This window comes from Mobula hypostoma, chromosome 14, assembly GCF_963921235.1.
Source record: "Mobula hypostoma chromosome 14, sMobHyp1.1, whole genome shotgun sequence".
NCBI classification, from domain to species: Eukaryota; Metazoa; Chordata; class Chondrichthyes; order Myliobatiformes; family Myliobatidae; genus Mobula; species Mobula hypostoma.
In genome coordinates, this window is record NC_086110.1 from 9,469,403 (window position 1) to 9,481,249 (window position 11,847).

Genomic DNA, 11,847 nt, shown 5'->3' on the forward strand with positions numbered 1-11,847 from the left:
CTTCTCCTTCAACCTGCTGGCGGTCTGACAAGAAGTACAAGATCCAGCTGTTCAAGGCAGGGTCAAGTCCGAGGTCTTTGAGCTTCTTGTCGAGCCTGGATGGAACTATGGTGTTGAATGTTGAACTGTAGTCCAAGAACAGCATTCTCACATAAACATCCTTCTTCTCCAACACAAATTATTCTGCAGATGCTGGGATCAAATCAACACGCACAAAACGCTGGAGGAACTCAGCAGGTCGGGCAGCATCCGTGGAAACGTTGACTGTTCGTTTCCACGGATGCTGCCCGACCTGCTGAGTTCCTCCAACGTTTTGTGTGTGTTCCTTCTTCTCCAGATGTGTAAGAACGGTATGTAGTAGAGCAGTAGCTATTGTTTGCCTTATGAGTTTTAAAAATTTATGAAAGAGAATGAAAGAGTAAATTCAAGAAATGTAAACTAAGCTTAACTATCTGTTTTGTTTTCAAGAAAGGTTGGCTGAAAATTTATTCTCTATTCCAAAGAGCATTGATAATTATTTTTGGATTATTTTACGTACAACCTACTGATTATGCTAACGTACCGTGAGCTCTAGATATTATAGTTCTTATGCAGGGATTCTCTGAGACCTGAAAATTATTTCAAGGTTTCCTTCAGGGCAAAAAGTTTGAGAAGGCCGACCTAGATAATGGATGATGCAGTAGTGAAAGATGATTGTGAAGGAATACGTAGAAACGTTTGAAATAGGTCACAGTTTGATATTAATAAGAAACGGAGGTTGGAACTGTATGAATAATTAGCAGGATGAGAGCCATTAAATGAATGGTTATTAATGGGGTATAACGGCACGCCAAACAGAAGCGCCCGTCTTCGGAAAATTGTCTTCCAGAAACGAACATTTCACTTTGCGCAAAAGGGCATTTAGTTCCGGTTTATTAATACCTAATTTCTCCACAACAAATCACGAATGAACATTAAGGATTTTTTCTTTTGCAATTTAAATAAAAGCCCATCTAAATGGCATGAGAGCTGCCCAAAACATTTTCGTTATGGCTCAGCGAATAACGATCAAACTGCAGAGCATAAAACACTGCCAAAGGCATTTTAAGAACCTAAGATCATAACAGCATAAGACAATTCAGCAGAATTAAGCCATTCGGCCCAATCGAACCTGATCCTCCATTCCATCGTGACCGATTTATTATTCTTCTCAGCCGCATTCTCCGTATCATCGGGCAGATATTTCAGAAGGACTGAGTTGTAGACGAAAAACAATGACGTTATTGTGTTTAATACCTCAGTGACCAACTGGCTTGAAATTTTCATGTAGAAGATCAGCACTGGAACTTTCCACCAGCCAGGTAATAACGGGTTTCTAATGAAGAAATTAGACAGGTAGGTGGAGAACCAAAATGCTGCGCTGGAGAGAATATATAATCTCCATACTGAGACCAGTTATCGGAAAACGTACATTGCAATCAAAACACACACACACACACACACACACACACACACACACAAACAGCTTTTTTGGAGATAATTTATTATTTTCACGGCAGTATAATGACAATAAGAATGAAACGATTGAAGTCCTCATCTCTGAATTTTCCTCTCAGAATCCCACGCATAAAGCTTGTTTGCCACAGTGGTTTGCTACTTTTTAATTGTCAACGGTCTGTAAATAAAAAAAAAGTCTGATCAGAGTCAATAGAAGTTAAAACTTCCCATTTTGCTACTGCATATGAGTTAATCAAATAATCAGTTTTTAAGAGCGTGAAACCGTGGAATTTATCCCTGAAGTCGTCAAAAGTATTTGGACTGGATAGCATCCATAGATGTGTCATTAGATCCTATGCACATCTACTGTTGGTCTATTAACATATGCCTCTCCCTGTTTCGACCTGCGGTTCCTACCTGTTTTAAGACCACGATAAACCCGGTACCAAAGCAACACGTGATAAGGTGCCTCAAGGAGTACCGCCCATTGGCTCTGACATCTACCTTCACGAAGTGCGTGGTCATTACATCCATCAACTGCAGGCTCCAAGGCATTCTGGGCTCATTGCAGTTCGCTTGCCGCCGAAACAGGACTACATCCTGGCCTTACATTCGTCTCTGAAACATCTGAATAGTGAAGTCTCATATGTCAGCTATTGTTTATTGTCGGCATTTACACCTTCAAGAGTATAATTCTAAGCAAATTGATCATCAAACTCAGGACCCTGCGTAGTAATGCTACGGGATATTGAACTTCCTAACGAACAGACTGCAATCAGTAAGAAGAGGCAGAATCAATTCCGCCAGGATTGATTTAAACACTCGTGCTCCTCTGGGTTACATCCCCAGCCCTTTAATCTACTCTCTATACACTCGCGCTCGCCTGGCAGAGGTTTTTTCTATGTCAACAAGTCTCTAAACGATACCACCACCATAGTGGGCAGTATCTCAAATAAAGATGAGTTGATGTACAGGAAGGAGATAGAGTGCCATGGTAACAGCCTTTCCTTCAATGTCAGCAAAACAAAAGAGCTGGTCATTGATTTCATGAAGGGGTCAATGCACATGCTGCTGTCTACCTCAATGTGTTGAGGTTGAGAGGGTTGAGAGCTTCCAGTTCCTGGCCCAATCACGTTAATGTCACGGCCAAGGAGGTTCGCACACACCTCTGCTTCCTCAGAAGGTTAAAGAAATTTGCTATGACCCCCAACCCTACCCACCCAATCCCAACCAATTTCACTGAGCACCACAGAGGACATCCTGCCTGGATGCATAAACATTCGGCGCATGAACTACAAGAAGCTGCGGAGAGTCGTGGACACAGCCGAGTCCATCGCGGACACAAGCCCCCCCTCCCCCTCCCCCACGTGGACTCAGTTGTAAAGTTTATTGCCTCATTAAAGCAGCTAGCATAATCAAAGACTCCACCCACGCAAACATTCTCCCTTCTCTCCTTTTCCACCACGAAGAAGATTCAAAAACCTGACGGCACGCACCGCCAGGTTCAAGGGCAGCTTCTGTCCCGCTGTTATGACTATTTAATGGTCCTCCAGCACGATAAGGTGCATTTCTGATCTTACAATCTATCTCGTTGTGATATTGTAACCGAATTGTTTATCCGCACTGTATTTTCTCTGTACCTGTTGCATTTTATTCTGCATTTTGTTATTGCTGTACCTTGCACTATCCCAATGCACTGTGTAATAATTTGATCTTTATGTCTGCAACGCAATCTTTCGGTGCATGTGATAATATACATCAAATTGGAATTCATCGAGCTCAACTTAATTGCGTGTATTTCTTCTTGGAGAAAACTATGCAGGGAAGAGTTCTGATAGCTATTGGAATCATTTGACATGTTTGCTTTGGAGGGAAGTACAAAATCAGATCATTTGTGGATTATGGAGAAATGTACTTATCCAAAGAGTGATAAGAACAGGAAAATACTGGAAACATCTGACGGGGGCATAATAAAAGTATCCGAGGGAAACAGAAATAAAAATGTCACGAGAAATGCTTACGAATGTTGGGAGTATAAAAAGTAAACGAAAGTCTTCTTATATTCTATCTGTGCCAGAAAGCTATATACATAGAATTGCTATTAATAAGTATTTATTAATATTGTTATATTACATATTAATTATGTATATATTGTTGTATAACAGATTTCATTGAATTGTTAAGTAATTGCCAAGAACAACACTGCAAAAATACTTAGTGGAAAGTTTTCTTTTAATGTTTGTTGATTGCATGGTAAATATTGGATGGTCGTTAGGGATAAGCTATGCTCTTTTTTCGCTATGCTACATGTGAGAGCAGGTAAACCTTAGTTAAATAGCTTTCCTTGAGCACAAAGGCAAATGCTATATATAATTTTCCATATTCTGTTACATTAATGTTCTACAGAAAGGAAGTACATCCGGGAACCTTCCTGACTGCTATCTGGGAAACGCTACCACAGCATTAAAGCCAGGACCAACAGTTTCCGGGACAGCTTCTTCCACCACGCAATCAGACTGATTGATTCACGCAGACTCAATTGCATTTCTAAGCTATAATGAGTATTCTTTTGTATATCTTACTCTACATACTATTTATAACAAATTTCTATAATTTGCACATTGTACATCCAGACGGAGATGCAACGTAAAGATTTTTACTCCTCAAGTATGTGAAAGATGCAAGAAATAAAGTCAATTCAATTCAATACATGTTGTTGCAAACAACAGGAATTCTGCAGATGCTGGAAATTCAAGCAACATACATCAAAGTTGCTGGTGAACGCAGCAGGCCAAGCAGCATCTATAAGAAGAGGCGCAGTCGACGTTTCAGGCCGAGACCCTTCGTCAGGACTAACTGAAGGAAGAGTGAGTAAGGGATTTGAAAGCTGGAGGGGGAGGGGGAGATCCAAAATGATAGGAGAAGACAGGAGGGGGAGGGATAGAGCCGAGAGCTGGACAGGTGATAGGCAAAAGGGGATACGAGAGGATCATGGGACAGGAGGTCCGGGAAGAAAGACGGGGGGGGGGGTGACCCAGAGGATGGGCAAGAGGTATATTCAGAGGGACAGAGGGAGAAAAAGGAGAGTGAGAGAAAGAATGTGTGCATAAAAATGAGTAACAGATGGGGTACGAGGGGGAGGTGGGGCCTTAGTGGAAGTTAGAGAAGTCAATGTTCATGCCATCAGGTTGGAGGCTACCCAGACGGAATATAAGGTGTTGTTCCTCCAACCTGAGTGTGGCTTCATCTTTACAGTAGAGGAGGCCGTGGATAGACATGTCAGAATGGGAATGAGATGTGGAATTAAAATGTGTGGCCACTGGGAGATCCTGCTTTCTCTGGCGGACAGAGCGTAGATGTTCAGCAAAGCGGTCTCCCAGTCTGCGTCGGGTCTCACCAATATATAAAAGGCCACATCGGGAGCACCGGACGCAGTATATCACCCCAGTCGACTCACAGGTGAAGTGATGCCTCACCTGGAAGGACTGTTTGGGGCCCTGAATCGTGGTAAGGGAGGAAGTGTAAGGGCATGTGTAGCACTTGTTCCGCTTACACGGATAAGTGCCAGGAGGGATATCAGTGGGGAGGGATGGGGGGGGACGAATGGACAAGGGAGTTGTGTAGGGAGCGATCCCTGCGGAATGCGGGGGGGGAGGGAGGGAAAGATGTGCTTAGTGGTGGGATCCCGTTGGAGGTGGCGGAAGTTACGGAGAATAATATGTTGGACCTGGAGGCTGGTGGGGTGGTAGGTGAGGACCAGGGGAACCCTATTCCTAGTGGGGTGGTGGAGGATGGAGTGAGAGCAGATGTACGTGAAATGGGGGAGATGCGTTTAAGAGCAGAGTTGATAGTGGAGGAAGGGAAGCCCCTTTCTTTAAAAAATGAAGACATCTCCCTCGTCCTAGAATGAAAAGCCTCATCCTGAGAGCAGATGCGGCGGAGACGGAGGAATTGCGAGAAGGGGATGGCGTTTTTGCAAGAGACAGGGTGAGAAGAGGAATAGTCCAGATAGCTGTGAGATACATGTTGTTATTCAATTCGCATATAGATAATGCTAATAGCTTGCTTTATTTCTTAATAGCTGGTACTACCCGTGACTCATGCATTGGGACACCCAGAAGCTTCCACATCTCAAAGTTCTGCATTTTGTGATTTTGTGTTTCATATTAAAAATATATATATCCTAACTTAATAAATTCAGTAAGTTCAGAGTTACATTATACTGTAGCTGGCCCATTCTTTGGTAATTCTTTGGTATCCTATTGTCCTCTTCTAAACTTGTTTTCTTACATAGTTGGTGTCAATACTAGTTTTAACAATACATGCGATCATGTATGTCATTTATATAAATTAGAAAGCATTAGGGCCCCAGCACATAACTATCAGGCACACTATCTTGCAAATCATAAAACACAACCATTCTTGCATGCAATCTACGTCCAGTTACTCAGCCAATCTGGATCCTAAGGGCTGTGTTTGACAAATTTGTCTGTGTGACATCCTTCTGTTATAATAATTCTATGTATTTGTAATGGTTGCTTTGTGTACGCATATAGAAGTATGATAGCTGCAATAAAATATTTTCATGCTGCTTTTATCTGTTAACATTGTTAACCTAACAGGTAGACATTTGCAAATGGATGTCCCAAGTTTTCCTGTATGCAGATCGTAGTGAACTTCTATTTTAACCTTCTTTCTTTATAATACCTCTCAGGCAGAAGTGTGTTTATTTATCATTTTGTTTTATTTAGTGAAAGGAGCCCTTAGTTTGTTAAATAAATCTGAAATATTTCATCGTCTATCTCTAGTTCATCATTGAGTTTATCAGAGATGGAATATTTTTGGTGCCCCAAAAACAATTCCATTAAACAGTTGTAATGTTTTATCAAGGAGGCATTACTAAAGAATATCGAAGAACCGCATGAAATTAGATTGCTGTTTTCTTAAGCCCTGGTCATCTGAGTTAACAGGCAGTTAATTATGTTTAAATTATAGCACCGTAGTCACCCATCAATGACAACAAAAGCTGAATTCATCTCGTAGAAGTAAACAGAAATTTCGAAGCATTGCACATGACGTGGGGATAGAACCTGAATCTATTCAAGTCCGATTGAAATGCATTGGTTGTAATTATTTTGTATATTTAGCCATAACTACCTCATGCGTGCAGAATAAAAAGCAAACTTACATATGCAGTGCCAACTCACTATTGTGTCGTTAGCTCCAACAAAATCTGTGAGCGAACATTTGAAGTTTCTTTGCAGAGCTTGAAATGACAGTGAAATCTTGCCATGGATATAGTCAGATAATTGTTGCTGAATCAAGAATTTAAATTAATGCCGCACTCTCAAAAAGATAACGTAGTGGAGAAAATTTCCAAGTTTAGTTTCTAAATATTTGCCGAAGGAGTAGCTGTTTCTCTTGGGTAAGTTAGTTAGGGAAAATGCTATAACTGTCAATTATGCCAGGTTTTGTCTTCTAATGCCATTTAAGTAAGTTGTCCAGTTGTACAGACTCAACGGGCTTCTGGAAAATAAACGGGAGAGCGGACTTCTGGCTATCCGGCTACAAGTATTCATTTTTCAGATAGTCAGCGGAGTTGCTTACAGTGGTGTTAGGCAGGTTGATGTCGGGTATGTTGCTACTCCGGACACAGTGAACACACCAGAGCTGGAAGAATCGCTTTGGTGCCATCTTCTGCGTCAGTGTTGTTGCCCTAATGTGATTTAGTTAGGGAACAACGTAAACTTACACAAACACAAGCGGACAACATATATCGAATTGTTTACTTCTTCGTTTATTTCTGACAGAAAAGCAAAATTTGAAAACTTCTCGGAAAATGACGTAAGATGTCATGCATTATCTAAGACAAATGTCAATTTAGATTGATTGAGTAATCTAAACGAATCAAATATTTCGTAACCTGATATTATTCTTCCCGTCGGATCATCTGGTGACGATCAGTGGAGTACTACTGCTGGTTGAAAATTGTAAATAACTTGTCTACTCTGCCTTCAAAGGTTCAGTGTTTTTATACCATAAGACCATAAGAAATATTTTCTGCCTATCTTTAAATAAATCTAATTGTAATAGAGCGAGTGAAATCAGATATATAATTCATTACAAATCCGCTCAACTTAAGATATATACTGCACTTCCGGAGTACAGATGATGAACATAAACAGCTACTAGAGTTCAATCTGCATTCAAACAAAATTGCGTGTTAAACTGAAAGGGTACTTTACCTCTACAGTTGATGAACCTGAACGGGATTCTGGTAATGACCATTAGAAGAAAAAATGTCAATGCAAACCCTATGCATCCAAAAACCTTTAAATAAAAATTAATCGAAGTCCAGGCGTCTCGATCTGGAAGGATAGTATAAAATTCACATTTGAAATTGTCAACAAACCTCTTACTAGACTTAGTAACTATCTGAATTTGCTGAAAATACATTCATCACCGTTTAACTATGTAAAAAAGGGGAAGGGCGATGAACGAGACAATTCCGTACAGTGGAAAACAGCTAAGACAGTTTAATGTCATTGAAATTTACCAATTAGTATTTACCAGTTTCCTCTGACTGTACTAGGCAAGCCAACTTCTATTCCCATGTATTAAAAGTCAAATGTCCCCCATTGTCGAATTATTGCACTCGTAGACTGCTGATTGACGCTGGTTTGCCAAGAAATATATCTTACCTGGATTGGAATTAGGAACCAAATAAACTGCGATGGCTGGAATTTTCAGAGTTATGTGAGCTGCCAGACAGGTGTAAACAGTACCGCTCTGGGCAAGCTGTGCGTCATGAAGAGTACTAGAAGCTTCATACATGCCGGCGCTGTTGAGCCGTTGAGTGGTATTTATTCCATTCGAAATGGTTTTGTTATTTTTATACCAAACAATAGTCACTCCTGCCGGGTAAAATGGAGCCATATTACAGAAGAGAGTTGATGGCTCTCTTCTATTTCTAAGAATTTGCAGAGGAGTTGGTGAAGCTGATGAAAAATTAAGGATAATTATAAGTTTACATTAAAAATTGGATTTTAAAACAACACCCCGAACCCAAGCAGCTTTTCCATTTTAAACCTGCAGCATTATAATCAGAGAGCAATAAACCAGTTACGAATGAAATGGCCATGTTACATTTTAAGTAGTGAAAATTACAGTTCATGGAATTGCAAAAAAGAGGGTCGCTACCGAATATCTGTCTAATTAAATCGCATATCTTATTTCTTCAACTTACAAAAGTTGCCAACTTTTTATGTAAATCTCAGCTAAATGTTAGCAATGAACGTAATTCTCACGTTTTCCAGTGCACTTTGGATCTCAACAATTACACGTGTTTTCCCTACCAGTTCCCGTATCTTCTGATCCCCTGAATAGAACATAGAAGGACTAATTCCGGAACCAACAGTATCACAGTATGTAAAAAAAAACTCCTCTCTGCAACAATAGGACATGGGGCTTTAGGACTTCCGTGATAAGTTGTGAAGATACGCTCACACCTGCGGATCGTCAGAAATAGAATATATCATCAATTTCCATCCACGAGAATAGATTGAAATATATTCAGGAATCTACATTGTTAGGGGAAAAAAATCTTCATTTTCCAGAATAGCTCCAGCTGCGAGAGCCATTCTTAGCTGGTTGGAAGGATGGAAATTACACGTGATGATACTCATATTTGAGCAAATCAGATGAGAACTCAATAAGTAGGATTCCCATCTGGGGTTACACTAAGCTGTGCATTTGTGACTAGAAAGGCAGCTGGCATCAGACACAGATCGGTCAATATAAGCCAGAGTGTTTTGGCCAAGGCACAGATGCAGCACTCTTCTTTCCCAAGTTTTGAGCTCTCAGCCAAATCTTGCGGTTTGAACATATGCAAGAGTAAATCTTTAGTGCACACTCCAGAATTGTTGCAAATTCGAAGGTGGGGTCGAAGTCAGGAGATGCTAATGTGATATTCTACGTCTGCCTCTTCTAGTGCACTTGAAATAAACAAAAGCATGGCATTTGCTATGGTGCCTTAGGCAATAATTCTGAGTCAAGTAACAATATTAGAGCTTTGAAGATCATCTCATAGTCTCGTATACGCCTTGCTGAATCTATTTTCCCTTTACTGTTTTCCAAATTCACAGAAATATGTACCTTTCAATAACTGCTAAGTGTTGTCAAGCGCAAGCAATAATAAAACGCATTATGTTTCTGCAAATCGCATCAAGATTTGGCATACACTTCATGGAAAATCATTTCGGAGAAATGCTTGGACGCATATTCCTTTAGCGGGAGATTCGTAGTTCAGATGGTCAGGATTATGAATATTGAAACAATTTAATAATCGGCATTAATAAGTAATAGGAAAAGGCTATGTAATTGCAGAACCTGCATTCCCCCTAATCTGGCACGTAAAATACTCTTCTGTATGCTTACGAGAGAAAATAAAGTTAAACATCAAAGCACTGAAACATGTTAATAGCCAAGGAAGTGAATCTACAAGTGTTTTCGATATCAATTTATGGAAAAGAGGACTTTGTTTCCTGATGTAAATATTAAAGCAAGGCACAGCCCACGTGTACGGGGTTGGATTATCACATCTAGATCGCAAATGATCTGAACTTTATCTGAATCTTACCAATGACAACAAGCTGTGATCCACTGCCATTTGCCACATTTAATCCTCTGAACTTGATTCCGCAGTGATAGACTCCAGAGTCGGAGATACTGATATTCAGGAGCTGGAGTGAGACCTTTTCTTCCCCAATGTCAATATATTTCCTGCTATCTGGTTGAATGAGCTCTACTTCGCCAAGTTTCCACCAGTAAATGTTGACTTTTGACATTTCTTCGGAGTTGGAAATTGTGCAGCTGAAAATGACATTTTCACCAACGAATGATCTGGTACGTTCGGGGGTTTGGACTACTTGAAATACCTCGTCGGCAGCAGCTACTGAAAACGAACATGAATTATTATTACAAAACACAAAGTAAGATTTAGAATGAGAAATAGAGATACAGAAAGAAATATAAAACGAACTGAAGGAAACTACGGTGAAAATAATCCCCACGAGTTGGTTACTACCGAGCGCAGCGAAAAAATACATGTCAGTGATCGATACAGTTATCTTGAAGGCATCAAACATGAACTGTAATCACTTGGCAATGTCAGTGATATGAACTGCGAGGAAACGAGGTATGACACTACCTGTCCGTCATTTGTGCCATCCAATGAGGTTACAGAATGGAATATAATTGCGAGAAGTGCAGCCTCGTCCCAGTTCCGAATGTTATATCAAGTTACTGTAATCGTTTGCTTATGTTCGTAAATTTTGATCCACACAGGCATTAGGATAGGATACTTGATAGAATCAGTCAAACCGAGGTTGATATTACCGACCTTTGAATTAACGACAGGAAGGTACTGATATCCAAAACTCATATATCCCTATTTTAATTAGTTTAATTACCTTATTTCTTTTCATAAGTCAGAATGCGGTAGAGTTCAGACACAGTAAGAAACAACGATTAGTGGTAGAAAACAACCAGTTTGTTTAGGAAAAAGACGATTTCGGCTTCGTGAACTTAAACCATCCAACAGGTCTTTGGATAACATTCTAATAGCTTTGGGGGAAAAACAGGCCAGACATTGGAACAGAACTATAAATCCTGTGATGGAGCTGAAAACATTTATGGAATGAGAATTACGGAAGAAAGAATCAAACACCCGATTATCTGCAACTGAGTCCTCGACGTTACATCCCTCAAGAGTAAAAATTGACAGCGAAATAGCATTTGGCAGAAAATGGTTTTATAATTTACGTATGGCTAATCGAAAGATTAAAGACTGCCTTTATTTGTCAGGTGTAAGTCTAAAATGCGTTGTTTGCGAGAAATCAAATCAGCGAAGATTGTGCTAGGCACCCCACAAATGTCGCCAGTCTTCCAGTGCCAATATGCATGTACACAACCTACTAACCCTAACCGTATCTCTTTGGGTTGTGGAAACCGAAGTACTCGGAGAAAACCAACTCGGTAACGGGGAGAATGTACAGACTTCTTAAAGTTAGCAGCGGATTTAAACCCTGCTGAAGGGTCTCGGCCCGAAACGACGACTATACTCTTTACCGGCTGAGTTCCTCCAGCATTTTCTGTGTGTTGCTTGGATTTCCAGTATCCACAGATTGTCTCTTGTTTGTGAACACTGCTTTCTACGGACATTAATTCAAGAGTGATAACGAACCAAGCCAGATTATGGCACTCATTAGCTATTTTTGCTTATTTATTGGAATGACGTTATTCACGTCAGGTTCATCACATTTTTCAGGAAAACCACATATTTATGCCGCTAAACATTATTCTTATTTATAG

At 40.3% G+C, this 11,847-nt stretch overlaps 1 protein-coding gene across 5 annotated transcripts; it reads right to left on the reverse strand.

Moving 5' to 3' along the window:
- Nucleotides 1-1,515: 1,515 nt before the first annotated feature.
- On the reverse strand, nt 1,516-10,614 carry LOC134356429 (tapasin-related protein-like). 5 transcript variants are annotated; one of them, XM_063067373.1, is made up of 6 exons: nt 10,548-10,611; nt 10,115-10,429; nt 8,178-8,474; nt 7,722-7,844; nt 1,894-2,103; nt 1,527-1,654 (listed from the first exon to the last, which is right to left on the reverse strand). In XM_063067373.1, the coding sequence occupies exons 2-5, from the start codon at nt 10,320-10,322 to the stop codon at nt 2,039-2,041; spliced, it is 693 nt and encodes a 230-aa protein (XP_062923443.1). In that variant the 5' UTR covers nt 10,323-10,429; nt 10,548-10,611; the 3' UTR covers nt 1,527-1,654; nt 1,894-2,038. The 5 variants fall into 5 exon arrangements, with proteins under 5 accessions (XP_062923439.1, XP_062923443.1, XP_062923442.1 ...); XM_063067372.1 differs by having other exon boundaries at nt 10,115-10,426; nt 10,517-10,605; XM_063067370.1 differs by having other exon boundaries at nt 10,517-10,605.
- Nucleotides 10,615-11,847: the final 1,233 nt, after the last annotated feature.